This window comes from Tiliqua scincoides, chromosome 1 (genome assembly GCF_035046505.1).
Source record: "Tiliqua scincoides isolate rTilSci1 chromosome 1, rTilSci1.hap2, whole genome shotgun sequence".
In the NCBI taxonomy this organism is placed as follows: domain Eukaryota; kingdom Metazoa; phylum Chordata; class Lepidosauria; order Squamata; family Scincidae; genus Tiliqua; species Tiliqua scincoides.
In genome coordinates, this window is record NC_089821.1 from 120,008,997 (window position 1) to 120,027,356 (window position 18,360).

General features: G+C 40.9%; 1 protein-coding gene across 3 annotated transcripts in view; it reads right to left on the bottom strand.

Annotated features, from left to right (window-relative positions):
* Window positions 1-292: 292 nt before the first annotated feature.
* Window positions 293-18,360, bottom strand: part of SF3B1 (splicing factor 3b subunit 1) — a 30,223-nt gene continuing 12,155 nt past the window's right edge. For 2 of the 3 annotated variants that reach the window (XM_066616214.1, XM_066616302.1), the window contains 20 exons: window positions 17,841-18,008; window positions 16,806-17,040; window positions 13,966-14,178; window positions 13,450-13,571; window positions 12,421-12,618; window positions 12,225-12,326; window positions 11,262-11,441; window positions 10,634-10,720; window positions 9,831-10,101; window positions 9,065-9,210; window positions 8,824-8,970; window positions 7,597-7,722; window positions 6,297-6,518; window positions 5,383-5,565; window positions 5,195-5,306; window positions 4,984-5,104; window positions 4,513-4,644; window positions 3,893-4,165; window positions 2,487-2,703; window positions 293-925 (listed from right to left, as the gene is read on the bottom strand). In XM_066616214.1, coding sequence (XP_066472311.1) covers window positions 767-925; window positions 2,487-2,703; window positions 3,893-4,165; window positions 4,513-4,644; window positions 4,984-5,104; window positions 5,195-5,306; window positions 5,383-5,565; window positions 6,297-6,518; window positions 7,597-7,722; window positions 8,824-8,970; window positions 9,065-9,210; window positions 9,831-10,101; window positions 10,634-10,720; window positions 11,262-11,441; window positions 12,225-12,326; window positions 12,421-12,618; window positions 13,450-13,571; window positions 13,966-14,178; window positions 16,806-17,040; window positions 17,841-18,008 — 3,414 coding nt within the window. In that variant the 3' untranslated portion in view covers window positions 293-766. Of the gene's footprint in view, window positions 926-2,486; window positions 2,704-3,892; window positions 4,166-4,512; window positions 4,645-4,983; window positions 5,105-5,194; window positions 5,307-5,382; window positions 5,566-6,296; window positions 6,519-7,596; window positions 7,723-8,823; window positions 8,971-9,064; window positions 9,211-9,830; window positions 10,102-10,633; window positions 10,721-11,261; window positions 11,442-12,224; window positions 12,327-12,420; window positions 12,619-13,449; window positions 13,572-13,965; window positions 14,179-16,805; window positions 17,041-17,840; window positions 18,009-18,360 lie in introns of those variants that run through there. The other variant, XR_010793833.1, reaches the window with a different exon arrangement.

An 18,360-nucleotide genomic window follows, 5' to 3' on the forward strand; every position in this document is an offset into this window, starting at 1 on the left:
TGGCGATGGTCTGGGCATATCCGAATATGCATATAAGCATTGGAGAGGTCCACAGAGCCCAGCGCGTCCCCCTTCTCCAGTGCTGTCGCTATGGACCTCCAGGTCTCCATCTTGAAACGGCGCTTCTAGAGGAAGTTCTAGAGGAACTTACCAGAAAAAAACACACCTCTATTAATGACAATCTTCACATGAAGGAGTAGGACAACAAAAAATAAGATACTTGCCTTGCGCATCTTTGGAGGGCTTTTCAGCAACTGCTTGTTCTCAGGATAAAGACACCACAACTAATATATTAACATTTTTTTCTTATTTATTCAAAAGCTAGGGTATGACAAAGAGGGTTAAAATGCAATATGCCACCTTTTTACATAGACTGTTCCAACTATCTGAGACTTGATAACATGCCTCCCTGTCCAAAAATGCTCACACACACACACATAGCCATTAATATTTTATACACAAATGTTTATTTCTCAAATAAACAGCTCCTTTAAACACAAGGAATGGAATCTAAATCCTCATCAAGATGAATCCAAAACGAAGTCTTTCCTGTACTCTGTGTAATCACTGTGTTCTTGGTCACTACTGGCTTTAACATCAAAATAAACAAGGACATGTTATTTAAAAATCATGCTACTGGATTTCTAAGCTCTGCCTCTGATCTGCTCTATGCTGATCTGCAGCATCTTAAAAAATTGTACATCACCAGATCTGAACCAAGTGTGGAATAGCTGTGCACTTAACACAAAACAAATGAGAAATAAAATTACAAGACATAATCAAGTTCATAACGAATGTAGGTGTTCTTTTCGTCATTGTAGATTCGTGGATAATGTGCTATTAGAGCATCCTGTGAACCAATGTAGATTGAGTTGTAGATCTTCCAATACACATCTCTGACTTTTCTGGCAGGGTGAAACAAACCCTAGGAAAATGAGAGGAAAGGAAGGTAATAAGCCACCATCCACATCACATCTTTTATTTTTAAAGTTATTTTTCCAAGGAAATGGCACTTTATCATATGCAGCCTCAATCCCATCTGTTTATTTAGCATATGTCATATAATACATGGACATATAACAATTAAACTAGATCAAATATCAATGTCCAGTTCATCCAGCCATTGAAGGATGTCAGCTGTGATGCAAACTTTTGTCTACTCATTTCTTCTTCCATTCGCTAGTAACACTACAAATCACTCAGTTTCAAAAGGAGGTTGTATAGTGGAGCACAAGAAATAGTGCCATCCCATTTACCCAAAGGGTAAATGCAGGAGTTTTTTTCTGCATAAGGAGCTCCTCCTTAATTGCAGGAGTTTTTTCAACTCTGGTACAACAGAATATTACATCAGGTGACAGAAAATACTTACACTTGCATCATTCATTACTCTAAAACCCAGTGTTCAAGGCAGACTGCTATGAGAGTCATGTCCCAAATAAATCTATGATTAAATTTTTCTAGCTGTTACTATACTGCTACAATTTCATCCCTCAGGTTCTTAGAGATTAAAAGAACTGTCCTGCCTTCTTAGCCTTTATATGCTTATATAACATTCAACCAAGCTAAACTATCTTTACCTAACTGACAGCCCAATCCTATGCATGTCTACTCAGAAGTAAGTCCTGTTAGAGTCAATGGGGCTTACTCCCAGGAAAGTGCGGATAGGATTGGGCTGTTAGCTGTTATTCAGGTTATGACTTTTGTTCAAGGAAATCATCCAGGAGCAACTCCTGAGTCAAAAATTGTACTACAGGAAGGATTTACACTCAACTCGATTTGCTAGTCATACATATGTAACCAATCCATCATACATTATGTGTTTTCAAAATGCAAGTAAATTGCAAAAAGATTTCTATAAACCAGTGGTTCTCAAACTCTTAAGGAGAGCTTGAGCTGCAGTAAGTGTGTGCAGGGGTGGGGGGAAAGCAACGGCATGATCCACTGGATTGCATTGCTCTGGAGGGGTGCAGGGGCTTGCTCCCACTTACCAGAGCCTGCAACAGCCTCCCAAGGGTGCAGGGAGCCCCCGTGCCAGCCTCCACAGGGCTCCCCATGCTGTGGAGACCTTAAAAATGGTGATCACTTCCAGTTTTGCATTTGCAGAAGTGGTTGAGATCACCATTTTTACTCAATCTGCAGTGTAGGGAGCCTTGCTGAGGCTGGTCTGGGGATTTCCTACACCCCTAGGAGGCTGCTGCAGGCTCTGGCAAGTGGCAGCAAGCCCCTGTGCCCTTCCAAAGCGGTGTGATCCAGCAGATCGCATCACTGCCTTCTCCTCTCCCTGCCCCTTAAAGGAGCAGATGCCAGGGCCCTCTAACTGGAGCTTCGCAATGCCCCAGTTTGAGAACCACTGCTACAAACCATAACTGCAATGGAAGAATTGACTTCAATTACTTATTTTCAACCCATCCTACTCATTAAGTCTCTTTCTCCCTCATTCTACAAACTACATGCCCATGTAGACTTCTCTACTTAAGAAAGTTTACCTGTAAACAATACTGCAACATCCTGCAAGGTCCAATAGCAACTCTCAGGCCCTCCAGTGCTCCCATAACTGCTTGGATGACATGAGGCGATGTCTCAAACACATTGGGCCACACGTAATTTAACAAGTGATTCAGAGAGTCTTCACAACCAAAGCCGTACACTCCAAGGGACATATGCTGCACCACAGCACTAGCCGTCTGTCTGTGAACAAGGTCTCTGAAAAGGAAGAAGTATAGCATGCTTTGTAAGTATGTCTCCATTCATTTTTGATGGTGTATTTTACAAAATAAAGACATCAATATCATTAAGAATATCAAAATAGTTTTCTTCCGCCTACGCACACCAACTGAATAAATTAACTGAATATAGTAATTATACAATGGGTATAATCCAAGCATATATGCCACTTTCCCTCTTTAAGACTTTTAAGTGACTTACAAAAGAAACAGCAGCAGAAGTTATAGTATAATAAAACTAAACTGAAGCAGTAGCATCACACAAACAAATTTTCCAAAGAGTCTTCCAAGGCAACCTCATGTATAATCTGTTAGCTGACAACCACAGAGCAGTAAAGAGCGATAAAACTATTGCTTTCCAAGAGACGCTACAACTTGTGCACCTGCATAGGGGTGGCTCATTCCCCAGTTGAGTACCGTTGAGTGTTCAACTGCAAGGGTGAGAAGACCTTTATGCCTTGTGGAGAGTTGTTTCAGAGGTCTGAGGGGTGCACATGGCTCTCAAAGAGGCCACTGTTGGTTATGCTTGCCTCTGTCGACAATCCATTCTCATCTGCAAAGCACTAGCTGAAAGCCAAACATTGCCTAAGCAACCCCTCATGTTTATATCTTCCTCACTCCATTTTCCTTCACCTCCATCAACACACAGCAAGACTGGGACTTGTGAAGGGCTTGCTCCTGCAGGATATAAACAAGTCTGCTTTGCACAGCCCTACCTACACGAGTCAGCGTTAGGTACCACTCACTCAAGGATAGTTTTTCCTCCACTACAGTTGCTACTATGTCACTTTGCTGATCAATAAAGCCACTATTAAAACAGCAAATCAGAAGTATGCAACAGGCCAGGTCAGTGGTTCTCAAACTGAGGCATTAGAACGCCCCAGCCAGAAAGCCTTGGCCTCTGCCCCCTTAAGGGGCAGAGAGGGGGAAAGAAAGCAATGCAAACTGCTGGATTACAATGCTTTGGAGGGGTGCGAAAATGCAACATGGCTATTCTTAAGTTGGATGTTCATAAATAGGGCACTACCTGTATTGACTGTTTTCCACATTAAAGTTTTAGCCATTTAAATAGTTTCTCTTACTGAGGACACTAGCAAAAGAGGTGTGCCGTTATGAACAAAAGAAAAGAAAAGTGTAGCAAAATTTACTATAAATGCGAAGTTACTCACCTGTCCATTAAAGCATCTTCAAGCAATGGGGTTACTGCATAAATGTAGTCTTTTCCCATTTCTCCAATATATTCAAAGAGGAAGGAAAGAGATTTCAGTACACCGTTCTGGACATTCAGTTCTGGAACTCTGTATTCATTCATGAGTGCAGGTAGTACTGTGAAAGGTGAGCAGGTTTCAGCTACAATTGCTATTGCTACTGTAGTACATACTCTGTTTTGTCTTTCTTGTACTTTCAAATTATTTAGCAGTGTTGCCAGCACATCATGGGGTCTGAAATATGACAAAACATAACACTAAGTTACCATTACAGCAAAGCAGAGATGAAAATGCTGAAGTAAAGCCAAAGCTGTTATCTATGACAATAACTGAAGATTTTCAAGCCAATCACTGGAAATATCCCAGGAAATGCATTACTGACTTTGCTTTAGAATTTAATGCCTCTGGCAAATGAGACCGTTTTGTGACTAGAAAGCCAGAATCTCTTAGTAAAGTCTTATCTATATAGAGCGTCTCTATCCAGGCAGTGGTTTTAATAGCTCAAAATTATCGGACTTGATGAGGTGTAAACTTTTGAAAAGAAAGCCCAGATACCTCCAATACAGGAAATATACACATACCCAATAGCTTTTGCAATGTAGCCAAACGTGTTTACAGTTGCTCTTCGAATAGCTTTCTTATGAGCTTTTAACAACTCTAGCAATTCAAAGCAGATTCTCATCCACTCCCTTGCGGAAACATATTCTGCTCCCCTAGGACAAGAAAAGAAAAGGTTTTTCTTTAATAAAGTTGAAACATTTTAATGAAAAGACTCAGACCTATTATCTCAAGCTATTAATGTAAGATGAATGAAGTCTATGTGGCAATGATAATGCAAACATATAAAAATACTTTCAAGTCCAATCCAGATTCTAAAGAGTAAGCCCTACTGACTCAATGAGACTTTCAAGTAAACTAGGATTAGGCTGTACATCTTTCAATTTGCATATTGCAAGTATGGAATGTGCATCAGCAAAACAATCTTTTTAAAAAATCAAGAACTGCATCACCTAGAATTTTGCTAACTCTGCTGTTTATAAAAGATGCCTTACCTGTCTGCAATACGACCAACAAGATCAATACAATTCTCCTGCACTTTTTCATGCCTGTTCTTCAAGATAGGTGTGAGTCTTGGCAGCAGATCTTTAATTGGTGGTGTCATTTTGTGCATACCTATTCAATATGGAAAGAGATATCTTTTAACCTAAAATTCTGTTTTTTTAAACTAAAAACTAAATTTCTTGAACATGTTAACATACTTACCTATTACATTCACAATAGCTTTAAGTGCTCCTAGAATACTGCCCAACACTTCAGGATATTCTTCACCCAGGTATTCATACAATACCACACCCAAGTGTCCCATCAATTTTTCCTGAAACCAAAAAAGTTTATTAGATAATGTCTGTATACTCATTCCAATATGTAAGAAAAGATATGGCAATACTTACCTCTTGACAAGTCTTCATGACAACTGCAGTACGAGATATCAGGTCCGCAGCTTGCTGTCGTACTTTGGCAGATTTGTTGTTCAACCGCCACAAAACGGTACCACAGATCTGGGGCAAGTATGGTTTAACTCGCTTGCCAAGAGCGTTGACCACAGTTCCAAAGCCATTCAACATCACAGAGTCCTGTTTCCAAACAAGTTTTAAAATTGCTTTAAATCACCAACATTTTACATACACTGTTTTAACTATTTGTTCCTAGTGCCAAATTTTGCCAAGGACAAATCCTAGCCTGTCTTTGACTCTGATAATTAGACTGGCGATAGAGCTCGGAATAACTAGTTCTGAACTTCTGCATCTTATTAGCAAAACAATAAGAATGAGAAAATTCTATAAGACTGGTTCCAGTCCCAAGACTGACACAAACCAGTACATTCCCCACTGACAGATGCTTAGCAGGGACACTGAAGTTGGAAGTAATTGGCAAATCATTGTTTATAAGATAGGAACTTCAGTATTGGCAAGGGCAGGCCCAACCCAATAGCTTTTGCTACCCTAAAATGCAGGAGGAGGAAAGGGATAAATGGATTGAGACTGGGTGGTTTTTCCTGGCATCTGCAGGACTGGTGCTGCTGATCATCTGTTTGAGCTGGGAAGGAGTGAATGCTTGGACTTAACTACTATGGCTCCTAGTTCTCCCATAGAAGGAAGGAGTTACATACTGGGCCAAATAACTACTTAGAATGTTTGTGTCACTGGGCTGGTTTTGAGCATCCATCAAGTATTTAATTTCTACTTTTTCTGAACACATGAACTATATGGCAGATCTGAAATTTGGACTTTCCCTATCTAGTACGTTTAAGTGGTTCTTATTCTAAACTTTTAGATCAAAGCAGAAACTGAGCATATTAATTTACCTCTGTGGTCTGCTCCTGGAAGGCATACAGGATGCCATCAATAAGTTGCTCTTCCAGTTTATGGTCAATGTCAGCTGCCCCCAGATTCCCCATGATCTTCTCAATAGTCTCCATAACCATTTTTCGGTACTGCTCAGCTTCATCTTTCAGATCATCCACAATCCTGGAAATAATTTCTGCTGCCCCAACTTTGTTTGCAAGTTCCACAGTTGTGTCAACCAACTGAAATATACATACAGAATATTTTTCAGCGATAATCAGTTTTAAAACCCCAGTCTCAAGAAAACAAACACAATTCTTACTCATCAATATTCTGCTTCCAAACATGTGTTAGAGATTCTGTTTGGCAGCATACCTACCAACGGTTAGCACTTCTGCCTTTGGAAGCTCCCTCTGTAAATAGAAGGACCTTTTCTGGTCACCCAAGGACCCCTTTTACAAGTGGGAAACTCCTCCTATTCACAGAGGATGTCTAACAGCAGAAATGCTAGTCAGGATGCTATCCCTAGAAACTTCAGAGAACAACGCCTCCAGCATGGAATGATTCATATAGCTCATTCTGAAACATTCAAAAGACCAAAGTGTTCATTTATTCTGTTTTGAATGGCTATGTGAATAGATTAAAGCTACATTTTGTATGACAAAATCTGAACTTGGAAGTGGATACAGTTAACAATTTTGCAGCTTTACCTTGTGGCATAAAACTATTCCAAATAGCTTGAACAAGGAATGGCTGTTCTTAGGGACAATTATCAAGCTCAAATGTGCTTTAAATGGCACCCAGTGTAAGTTCCAATGATTTTTCATGTAAATATTTTATTTACAGTCATGGTACCATCCTATTAAGTCATGCTTTCTAATAGTGACTAGAGATCAAGAGCAAGATCTGAACCATAACTGAATAAGGACCGTCACTTTTCTATCAATCAGCACGACTGAAAACATGTTGAAGCTTCAAACGCTTTCCAGTAACCTACCTACATTCAGTATTCTTAAAACAATGGGTTGAACCCAAAGGATTCTTTCCTCTAGAAGAGCAAAACCTTTGGATACAATCCACAACTGAGGTATATAAATGACTGACACGTATTCTGAGAAGTTCTTTCGTTTAAGTGCCCTTTGTACAAGAGGAAGTGGCAATTTTCAACAATCTTCCCCCTTGCTTCAGCAGTCTTCTATGACCCTCCCAAAAATCTGTGCCCAAGTTGTACAATACAATTCATCTTTCCAAAGTACTTCTTCATCCCATCTGCTTATACAAATCCACATACAATCTTTTCTAAGTAAAGGCCTGCAGTACCTGTCTGTAATTTCTTCTGTCCAATGCCATTCTATGTTGCCAGAAGTGCTTGAAAAACGGAGGCAGAATCTCTGTTTTAATGTAGTTTGCTTCAACACCATCTGTGCCACAACACTGCTTGACTACCTGGAAAAAGACAAATAGCCAGTGTAAATCTTGTATTTTTTCAGAAGAAATTATGCTACAAATTACGTTTTGTGCCCATTTCAAAAAGGACAAAAACCAATATCAATTAGCATATATTCATGTTAAAAGCGACCTAAGATCACAAGCTAAAACATGTGACTCAAAGCCCAAGCTCAACCACAGACTCACTAGGCAGTCTTCTGCAAGCAAGCATTTCTATATCTCAACTTGCTCAAATTCTGTACAATGAGAATTCTATTGGTCCACTTTTCAGAACTGATATTCAAGCTCTTTAAGCACTCAGGACAAAATGTTATACATATGCTAACTTTACAGGTTGTATCTTAAAATCTCTTCCACAAATGGATGCTGCCCCCAAATCTGTGAATCTGGTATCCATGGTTTTTTACTTACCCACTGATTGGGGCGGGGGGGGGGTGGACACTGCTTGCATCCAATAACTTTGTTTTGATTCTTAGCACCAGCGCCAAGGTTGACTGTGACTTGCTTTTACTAGTCATTATAAGCATGATGCTTATAGACAAACAAGCAGGAAGCCTGCACGCTTGGGGAGATGATCAGAGAACATTAAAAGGAAGCAGAAGCTCTCCAGTTGTCCCCTCCAGCATGCAGTCTTTCTGCCTGCATGTGTCTATAAGCTTCATGCTTACAGAGACTAGTAAAAACAAGACATGGTCAATCTTGGTGTTAGTCCTAAGAATCAAAATGAAATTAATGAGTGCAGGGACCTGTGGAAATAGTGTTCTCCCATATCCATGGTTTCCATATCTGCAGGGGGGCCCTGGAATGCATCCCCCCACAGATACAAGGAGATGCCTGTATCTGCTTTTTTGCAGGGGCTACAAAGAAAAGGAGGAATCATTACCCGCTGACAAACAAATTCTCCTGCCATCAGTGTAAGTTTGTAGGATACACAACCCTAAGCTCTTGGGCATGGGGGTAGACTTCCAACTATCTCTTCCTCACCACTTATAACTGACAGCCCTTTATTTACTGGACTATAGTCTTCACATAACCCTTAAAGCAGCAACAAACATCTTGCAGTTACAACACAAGGTAGAATAATATTTTCTCACATACCTTCAACACAATCTTTTTCATTTCTTCATCAGGAGACTGGAACTCTCTGATAAGGATTAACATTACTTCTCTGGTATAGTAGTTGGCATACTCAGCATCCATAAGTGGAATAAGGTACCCAATAGCTTTCAAAAAGGCAGCCAGACCCTATTGATACAAAAATTTGCAATTAACAATTAACATGACGAATAGCCAAACATTTGCTCTTAAAACCAGGCAGATAGTGAGAACTCAAACTTACCTTTCCTCTGTGTTGACGAATACCCTTCCACAGGGGCTTCAGAACAGAATCAAATGATTCTATACCATAAGGAGTTGCTGCCTCAGCCAAAGCAGCAATAGCTAACGCACTGATGGTACGCACTTTCTGCTGTTCATCCACCAACCCTGCAAAAGAAACACATTACTTATCCGATAATTTAGAACCCAAACAGAGATGAACAAACAGAGGTCAAGGCACAACAAAATACATTCTTCAATTAAGTTATCATGCTCCCTTCTCCTTGATTGCTAGGCATGTTTTCAATACAGATGTGAAAATATTTCTGGAATTACAGATCATGAAGAGCATCCTCAGGTTTGGAATTTTAAAATATGCTCCTAATACTAGTGAACTTCCATAAAGATTTATTTATACTCGAATTTAACACTGGGGGATCACTTCACTCTGTTTTCTAGAAAGCTGCATTATTGACCAACACAATGGAAAGTTAGCAGAAGAACTAACAAGCGTGCTGTGACTATTTCAAGTTCTCTCCACCACATTTTGCTTTATGCAAAAGCCAAATGTGATATCTAGTGCTGCTTGCTCCAGAAACTGGGAAAAGAAGCTAGTGACAGGCCATGCCTATTTCTCAGAGAAATTGAATCAGTGTTCTTGAACTTCTGAATTAAACACTGATCTGCATTCATTCAAGATGACTCATTCAATATTCCATGTAAATAAATATAGCTTCCCACAAAAGAACTTCAATGCTATTGTAAGTTATTTTACATAAAACACATACCATGCTCAATAATTTCAACTAAACTCCTGAGATGAGGCAAGATTGCACAGCCCATCAGAATAGCAATTTGCTGGACAATCTTGATACCAGTGTGTCTAGCTTGCCAGGACTTCTTGCTTTTACATACGGCTTTCAAGAATGGCAACAGAGATGGAATGCCCAGAGCAGAGGCAACAACAGCAAAAGCTCGAGCTGTTGTGTTACGAACATATTCATCCATATTATCAATATCAGGTCGCATGGTAGAGATCATTGTTGCCAGACCAGCTGCCTGAAAGACAAAAGGAGCCAAACGTTTGTCACTGCAGATTATACACAATCTGTTTTAAAAATGTATATTGGGTCTTCTTGTGACTTCTCAATGGTAGAAAGCATTATTCATTTCAGGACTAATAACCTTCAAAAGGCTTGCTAACAGTCAGTTTGTACTGGCCATTCACTGTTAGCACAAAGTGATTTTTAAAAGGTATTCTTTACATGTCTGCACTTTTGGCTGCTTCATGTTTTTATCATCTTTCTCAGGCCATAGTGATTGCAAGAACACTCTTGGAATAGACCAAATTTAATGCACATACATGCAAACTAGTTTCAATTGCAAATGACTTAATAAATACAACTGACATCTGCCTTTAAGTCAGGTTTTCAATCTCTTCTATTAACATGCTAGATTGTAAGTCTTTTCGGGACGGGGAACCTATTTATTTTTGCTATGTAAACCACTTTGCGAACTACTTTTGCTGGAAAATAGTATACAAATAGTATACAATATTTGAAATACTATTTTAAAAGCCACAATCAATTACCTTAGCCAAGTTGGAAATTATTTCTCTGCCTTCCACTCTGGCATAGTAGTCTTCATCAATTAGCAGTGGCTCAATAACCACAAGAATCTGAAAGAGGATTAGCAAAGTTAACAGATATAAAATGGTGATTTCAATAGCCCTTAACTTGCGAATAGGTTTCATGGTTTCTAATTTGAGAGATCTTCTTTAGTTCTTTATAATTAGCCATACCATAATTTCCAGTTTTCTCTTCATTCAGTTATCTGATGCACAGCACTGATAGGGCAATACTAATGTTGGAAGCAGGCACAGTAGTTCCTATTAACACTACAGTTATTACAGCTCAGACTTAAAGCCCTTAGTCAATAATTTAGAACTACATTGTCTTTTCGGAGACCACCCCATTTGTCAGAAAGAGGTCTGAACACTGCTTATTTAAAATGACAGTGTTCTTTTAAATTCAATTGTGCACAGTATATAAACACAAATATTTCCAACTATTACTCTACAAAACATTGCAGCCCAAGAATCAATTACTTGAAACCAAAAGATACCTATTCTGTGAAGATCTAGTAAAGAGCAAACAAACTGTGTGATAATTTTACTGTACATTCGTAACATGAGAGAACTACAATTCAGTGAAACAAACCTTATGCACATACGGTCGGACCAAGTCATCCAATTTGTATAGAATTCTATCAATAACTTTGACAAGCAAATGACGTTCTTGGTCTTCAAGTGTTGGTGACATCAACAAGGGTAAAATCTGATTGAACAGTGGGCCTGCTCCAAATTCACGAGCTTTATCAGTTATCTGTCGTAAAGCAGCCTAGGGAAGCAGAAATTCATGGCCGTGAATATTAAACATAGCCTATTCCACCCATTGTAAGCACAGCAAGTTACTGAAGAAGAATTCCTATAACATTTAATATTTTACAACATTTAACAGCACCCTTCTAGGCAGGAGGAGTCTCTGGGAGTTGGGATGCAGAATTAAGTAGGACTAATTTTCCCAAGCAGTAGAGCTCCACTGGCTACAAGATTGCCCTTTCCTTCTGTAATCCTAATTCTTTAAGACCAGTCTGAAAACTAGGAATAAAACAAACCTAGCAGGATCCTCATGTTGAGCTCAGACCTTGGAAGGGAAAAGACTCAAGTTGAGGGAGGTGCACAGTCCCTCTGGTCATGCTTTCCTTAACAATAACCTGCCCTCTAGTGACTGGATCAAAGATTACTCCCAGAGCCATGGGCCACTGAAGGGTGACCCAAGTAGGGAGAAAAGTTTATTGTAAAATGAATTTATAAAAGGCTTAGTTCACAACATACAAGATGGGGAACATTACATGTGCAATGGGGCTTTCCTATCTCCTCCCCCCCTGCAACCGTCCTCTCTTTTCCCATTCCCTTCTCCTCCCTAACGTAAAAACTGCTGGACAGTTAAGAATAAGGGTGGAGAATTCTGCACTTGTGGCAGTTTTCTGCTTTAGCAGGTGCACCTTTGCATCCAAGTAAAAAAATAGACAGCAGAAGGGGAGATCTACGGCAAACTAAATAAGACAAAAAAATTGTAGGTAGAAAGGATAGCCATAGTTACAGGGGTGGTCTATTTTACCTTTCTCATTGGAGGGGTGCCATTCTTAATCTTCAAAAGCAATTTCATTATTTTTCTCTCTTTCTGTTCCTCTGGACTAAGTGTTGATTCATCAACATCAACCTGCAGTTGGTTATAAGTATATATATTGGTTAACACAAAAGTCCAGCAATTCCTACACAGTGTAAGACAACACAATTAAAACAAGATCTCTTACCAGTAGTTTATCAAAATACTGTATATCATCTGGTTTTAGGAAAGGCAGATTTCCTGAGGGCTGGTCATTAACACTCTTCATGGTTCTATCTTCAGTTTGCATGTGGAATCCAGTCATACCAGCAAGTGGCGTGGGAGTAGCTGTAAGTTTACGAGCTGGAGTACGAATAGGAACATAACCAGCTGGAGGAGGGAGAACCTATTGGAGAAAGTGAATTACAGAACAGATGTCAACCATAACTGCGTGCTATCCAGGTTTGAGTTGATTTTCCAGAAAAACCAGGGATGGCAACTGACAAGCCACCCACAACTGCCATTCAGTCCCCAGCACCTCTTGCCTCAGAAGTGGTACCTTGTAGCATGCTCCTGTTAGTCAGAGCAATCCAACTTCTATAGGACTTGCTTGAAAAACCATTTTGCTGAAGTTAACTGTTCATGACGTACTGTTTCTGAGCCAGCTGGTATCATGTCATCATTGCCGCCGCCGCCACCCCCCCGCCAGAACCCCCTGAAGACACACTCAAAAAATTGTTGTCAGCAGAGATGGCCTCCTGGGTGTTTGCTCTGCTACTGGCAAATGTGACAGTAGGAGAGCAATTTCTACTACTTGCTCTACTTCCAGCCAGCTCAGAAGTATAATGCAAGTCAAAAATTGCATTTTGCTTGGGCTAATCTGCTTCCAGAAAACTGTTGGGAGCTCCTTTCTACTTTTTTCCTTACTAAGTAATGTTGGAGGTAATGATACTGTGTGGATCCTGAACAGCTACAGAAGTGGACAGCAGTCGTTCTCAAACCTTTTAGAGACCCTAGAGACTGCTGCCTGATTATAAACGCCAAGGTGCATGGCTATAACAGTGACTGGGCAGCAGTTCCAAGTAGCAGCTCTTTTAATCCTTCATGAAACATCACAAATTGGGTCACAACCCACTGGTGGGTTTCGGACCAATAGTTTGAGAACCACTGAGTTAGAGAAAACGCTGTTGTACAGGATTGTTCATGCTACATATAAAGAGTCTGGTTAATGACTTACCCTATATCCCTCAGGAAACATGGCATCCAACTCTTCATCAGAAAGCGGCCTATTTCTCTCATCTATTTCTCTCTCCCATCGCCATGCCTGAAGTTGTTCAGGAGTCATACTCATTATGTGACCTACATAAAAATCAATAGGATTGTGAGAAGATGAAAGAAGCCCCCTACTCCATTCTAAATACCAGCTCAAACCAGGATACAAACATCACTTTCATATACAATCAACTTTCAAAATTCAGTTATTTAAACTAGTGGACCTAGTTGTGGGACTTTTGAGTGGTCTTGTGTGCAAGTTCAATAATGAAAAAGTTCATAAAAACATGACTTCTTATTTACTCTTGTGTCTCAGCAAATATGATTGCATAATGATAAATAAAATGATGCCTTGCACATGTAACGACAAGAACACATGGTAATTCAACAGATACATGATGCGATCCTAACCATAAATGCATACATATGTACCAGTAGATACATCACAACAAATAAAACAAAGATAGGCTGTTAAACATACCTGGTGTAGGGGTTGCCATGTTCATAGCTGGTGTACCAATTGGTGTTTTTCCAGGTGTTAAAACTGGAGTGCTCCCACCCATCTGGCTTGCAGGTGTTTCATCCCAACGTGATTTCCTTTTACTTGCTCCAGGAGTTGGTGTCTCACCAATGGAATCGCCACCACGATCAGTTCGAGGAGTTTCAGCCCAACCACTGCCATGGCCAGGAGTATCTATAAAGCAAAACCCAGACCTTTCAAATTAGGTTCAACACTCAGAGACAATGTATTTTGAAGAAGTACGCTTTCTGCTGCTATCAAAAATGGTAATACAGGTGAGGCCTTGGTATCCATGAGGGATCTGTTCTCAGACCCCCTCGTGGATACTGAAAACTGTGATTTTGGGCCCCTTTAAACTCTCCAAAGGCAACCAGAGCTGTGCTCCAATTGCCTCTGGAAGGCTTTCTGAAGCCTGCAGAGGTCGCACGCGTCTGCCCATGAATGACATGCATCTGCTTCAGAAGGGCTGAAAAGGCAAAAAACGCTTAAAGCCTTATCAGGCATTGGAAGGCCCGGGCTTCAGACGGTTCAGGTGGGGCCAGGTTTGGCTCAACATGGGTCAAGGGGACCCATACTGAGCCAGATCTGCGGATGTAAAATCCAAAGATAAACAGGATTTTATCTGTATAGCTCATGCCTGCCTCTGCTCCACTGTTTAAATGCCATCAACTACTGTTATTGACATAGGAAATAAGTAAAGCTATACTCCTTATCCATGGCTTTTCTATCACTGCAAATCCTCTATATTAACTTGAAATTCAAGGTTCACAATTCAAATGATTACTTTTTGTGTCGGCCTTTAAACAGATTTACTCAATGGACCCCCCCCATGCCCACAAGACAACAGATCATCTTGCCCCCAAGACCCATAAACATTTCTGAAATTTCATTTGTACAAATGGTCTATATGACAAAGGAAATAAATTCAAGCTGCCTTAAACATGCAATATATTTTAGTTTAACATTTTTCATATGAATTAAGAAGTAAACATTATTGGGCTACATCAACATAGTGTTATCAAGCGCAAACTAACAGGTTTGTTTGTAAGATGAACATTCTAGAGCAGTGGTTCTCACCCTTTTTAGCCCAGGACCCACTTCTGAGAATCAAAATCTGTGTGGGGCCCACCGGAAGTGATGTCAACAACCTGGAAGTGATGTCATAGCCAGAAATGACACCATCAAACAGGAAGTGACATCACTGTGATGTCAGAGCCAGAAGTGATGTCATCAGGCAGGAAGTTCCTGCCTAGAAACTCAAACTGTACATGACAAGAGACAGTATTCCAGCTCAGAAGCTTCTTCTAAGTCTCCCTGCCCTGGAAGGCAAATATTTGTGTATTTATTTACTACTGTTTTTATTTCTGTCTTTATTTACAAAATCTCAAGCTACTTCTTGTATTGTGCTTGAAACTAACAAACATTGATGTGGCTATTGGTACTGTGCTCAGCACTAGCCAGAAACAAGTGCACCCTACTCATGCACCTCAATACAAGAAGTACTTGAGCTTTTGTAAATAAAGGAAATAAAAACAGTAGTATCCCCCTCAGAAGGAAGATAAGCAGGGATGCTTCCCCTCATCTCCCCCAAGCCTAAGCATGTCTACTGAGAATTGACTCCCATTATTGGCAATGGGGCTTACTCCCAGGTAAGAGTAGACAGAATTGCAGCCTAAGAGAGAAGTAAGAAGAGGGGAAGGGTGCACATCAGAGAAGCGGCTGGGGGAGCAGCACTCTCCCTGGGTGCTCCCCCCCCCACATGCCAGGCTTGCCCTCCCTCCTCTCTCACCTCCTGGGTGCTCTTTTGGCAGCCAGGCAACCAGGGATCCCCCCTTACCCCAGCAAAGATATAAAGAGAGGATGTGCTAGCCAGGGCAGGAAAGGATTGTGGCTTCCAGGTGATTTCAGAGAGGGAGAGAGGTTGTGATGCAGAGGACGAGAACAGCAGTGGGGTGGCGGTGGAGGCAATGCTGCTTTCAAAGTAGGCTCACAAGAGGGGAGATCACGCGGATCTGCCTCTACTCACCCAAGCCCTATGTTCAGGTTTCCGCCTACACTCTCCAGTCCAGTACAGCTGCGGGGGGGGGGGGCGAGCTGCTCTGTCTTGCAACCCTGAGGCAGCCCATCCCATCAAGACAGCCAAGCTGACAAAGGTTGGTGGGGAGAAGCCTGGCTGGCTCGTCCACGTCTCTCCCGGTCCTTCTTTGCCTGCAATCCAAGCCTGCACTCCGCAATCATTCCCCCTGAGGGAAGCCTCCAAGTGCAGAGGGAGGTCCAAGTGCAGAGGGAGTTCCAGCTGGAAGGCAGCAGCTCCATGTGCAAGCCGCTCTTAGTCACGTCTCAATGCTGGGAAGTTTAAAATGGCGATGCCCAGGCTTTGCCCACTTCCAAAATAGCGTCGCCTAGGTCTTTTGCCAACTTCCAAGATGGCTGCCGCCAGCTTCTCGCAACCCACCAGCAATTGGGTCGCAACCCACCAAGTGGGTCCTGACCCACAGTTTGAGAACCACTGTTCTAGAGCATTAACCCATTATTTTCAAAGCAACACCTCAGCACCAGCCAGGTGTTATCCACAGAAAGTAACACAGAAGTTGCTTTAGCCAATGTCCGATTTTTCTAATCCACAGTTTGGAAAGTGACTATTGTTTAAGTGGTTTGACAAACGCCTCAGAGCTACTGGCATTTTGAATACCTCATAGCGGCTACCATTGTACATGTGGTCCATTCATTGACCAAAAGTTATGCGGCATATATCTGTACTACTGGAACACCCTTGATGCCATTAGGGGAAAAAAAGATACCTCTTTCTGTTTTGGGAGTCTCATCCCAACGATTTTTCCGTGCACTGGAAGTTGCTCCTCCATGGCCCGGTGTTGCATGACCAGGTGTATCACGTCCAGGTGTTGCAGCTCCTGCTGGTGTATGACTGGGAGTTGGATCCCATATTTTAGATCCAGGTGTTGCTCCAGGTGTCTCACTACCTTTTGCACGACCAGGGGTTTCATCCCATCGCAGAGATGGAGTATGTCCAGGGGTCTGCACAAGACAAAAATCAGATTTTCCTTTCCTGCATTTTTCACATGCAGATCAAGCATTGGTAGATATTGCTTTGATGACTTATGCCTTGATGGTATATGCCAATATTCATAACACAATAAAAGCACCTGAGAGGTGCTAAGACAGCACTTGTAACTGGTCGGCAACTGATTCAATATGGACTGTTACGGGAACTTCATACTTCCCCAAAGCAACATTTGATGAGGAATATCAGACAACTCCCATTCCTAAGCGTTAACAGTGCAGAAAGTCCCTATTGCGGTAGAGCAAACAGAACCACAACTGGTTTCATACTCCCACCAGAAGGATGAAATATTACACTGACTGACAAAGTCTAGTCTGCGGAAAAACTGGGAGAATACCCTGTGATAATCTCATCCTAAAAGCATTAAATAAGATTTACTTGCAAGTAAATTGCTATGATCTGAAACCTTACACACAGCTTCCACTATCGGCTACACATAGATCAGTGTACAGAGTTTTGTCTTCATTTTTACTGTATAATGGAAGGAAGAGTTCCCGAGTGGACCTTTCTGAATTCACAGCTATGTCTTTGAAGGCCAAAAAAACTGATGACAAATGACTGGGAGAATTAGCCATACACAAGCAAAATATTTGGTAGGAACCTACATAGCACAGTAAAGAAATTAATGCTATTCAGCAGATGAAATTAAAAGAACGCCATACAATAAGCAATAGTGCAAAGGCAAAACTTGTGAGAACAGAATGGAAGCCTCATGACACAATGGCTACACAAACAAATACCCACAGTGTTTTACCTCAGCTTGATCCCAGCTGGATAATTTCTTTGGTGTGGCACCAGGAGTCTGGTCAGCTGTCTGATCCCAACGCCGTTTGCGTTTTGATGGTGGCTGGGATGCAGCACCATTCACGACTTTAAGTTCGCCAGCTTTAGCCTTTTCTGCTAGCTGCTGCCTAATTTCCCTCTGTTATGGAGAAACAATCAAATCAATGCATTCTGTAATACTAACAACTGAGGAAATATCTACACCTGGATCGTGTTTCAAAACCTTTCGAACAACTGTATACAGTTTTAAACTACATTTTTGTTTATTTTTTTAAACTTACATTTTATGCAAAGGAAAAAGCATAAATAATGGCTCAATACACACATGTAGTAGCTATTGAGTGTGTTATCTGTTAAAAATCAGTTAGCTATTCTTAGCTAATGGTGCATTTCAATTTTATTATCTGCTACTGTATTTAAAATTCTGCAGAGTATTTACTAAACAGTAATACTATTTTATCAAATTAGTGCACCTAGTACAATTAAGACCT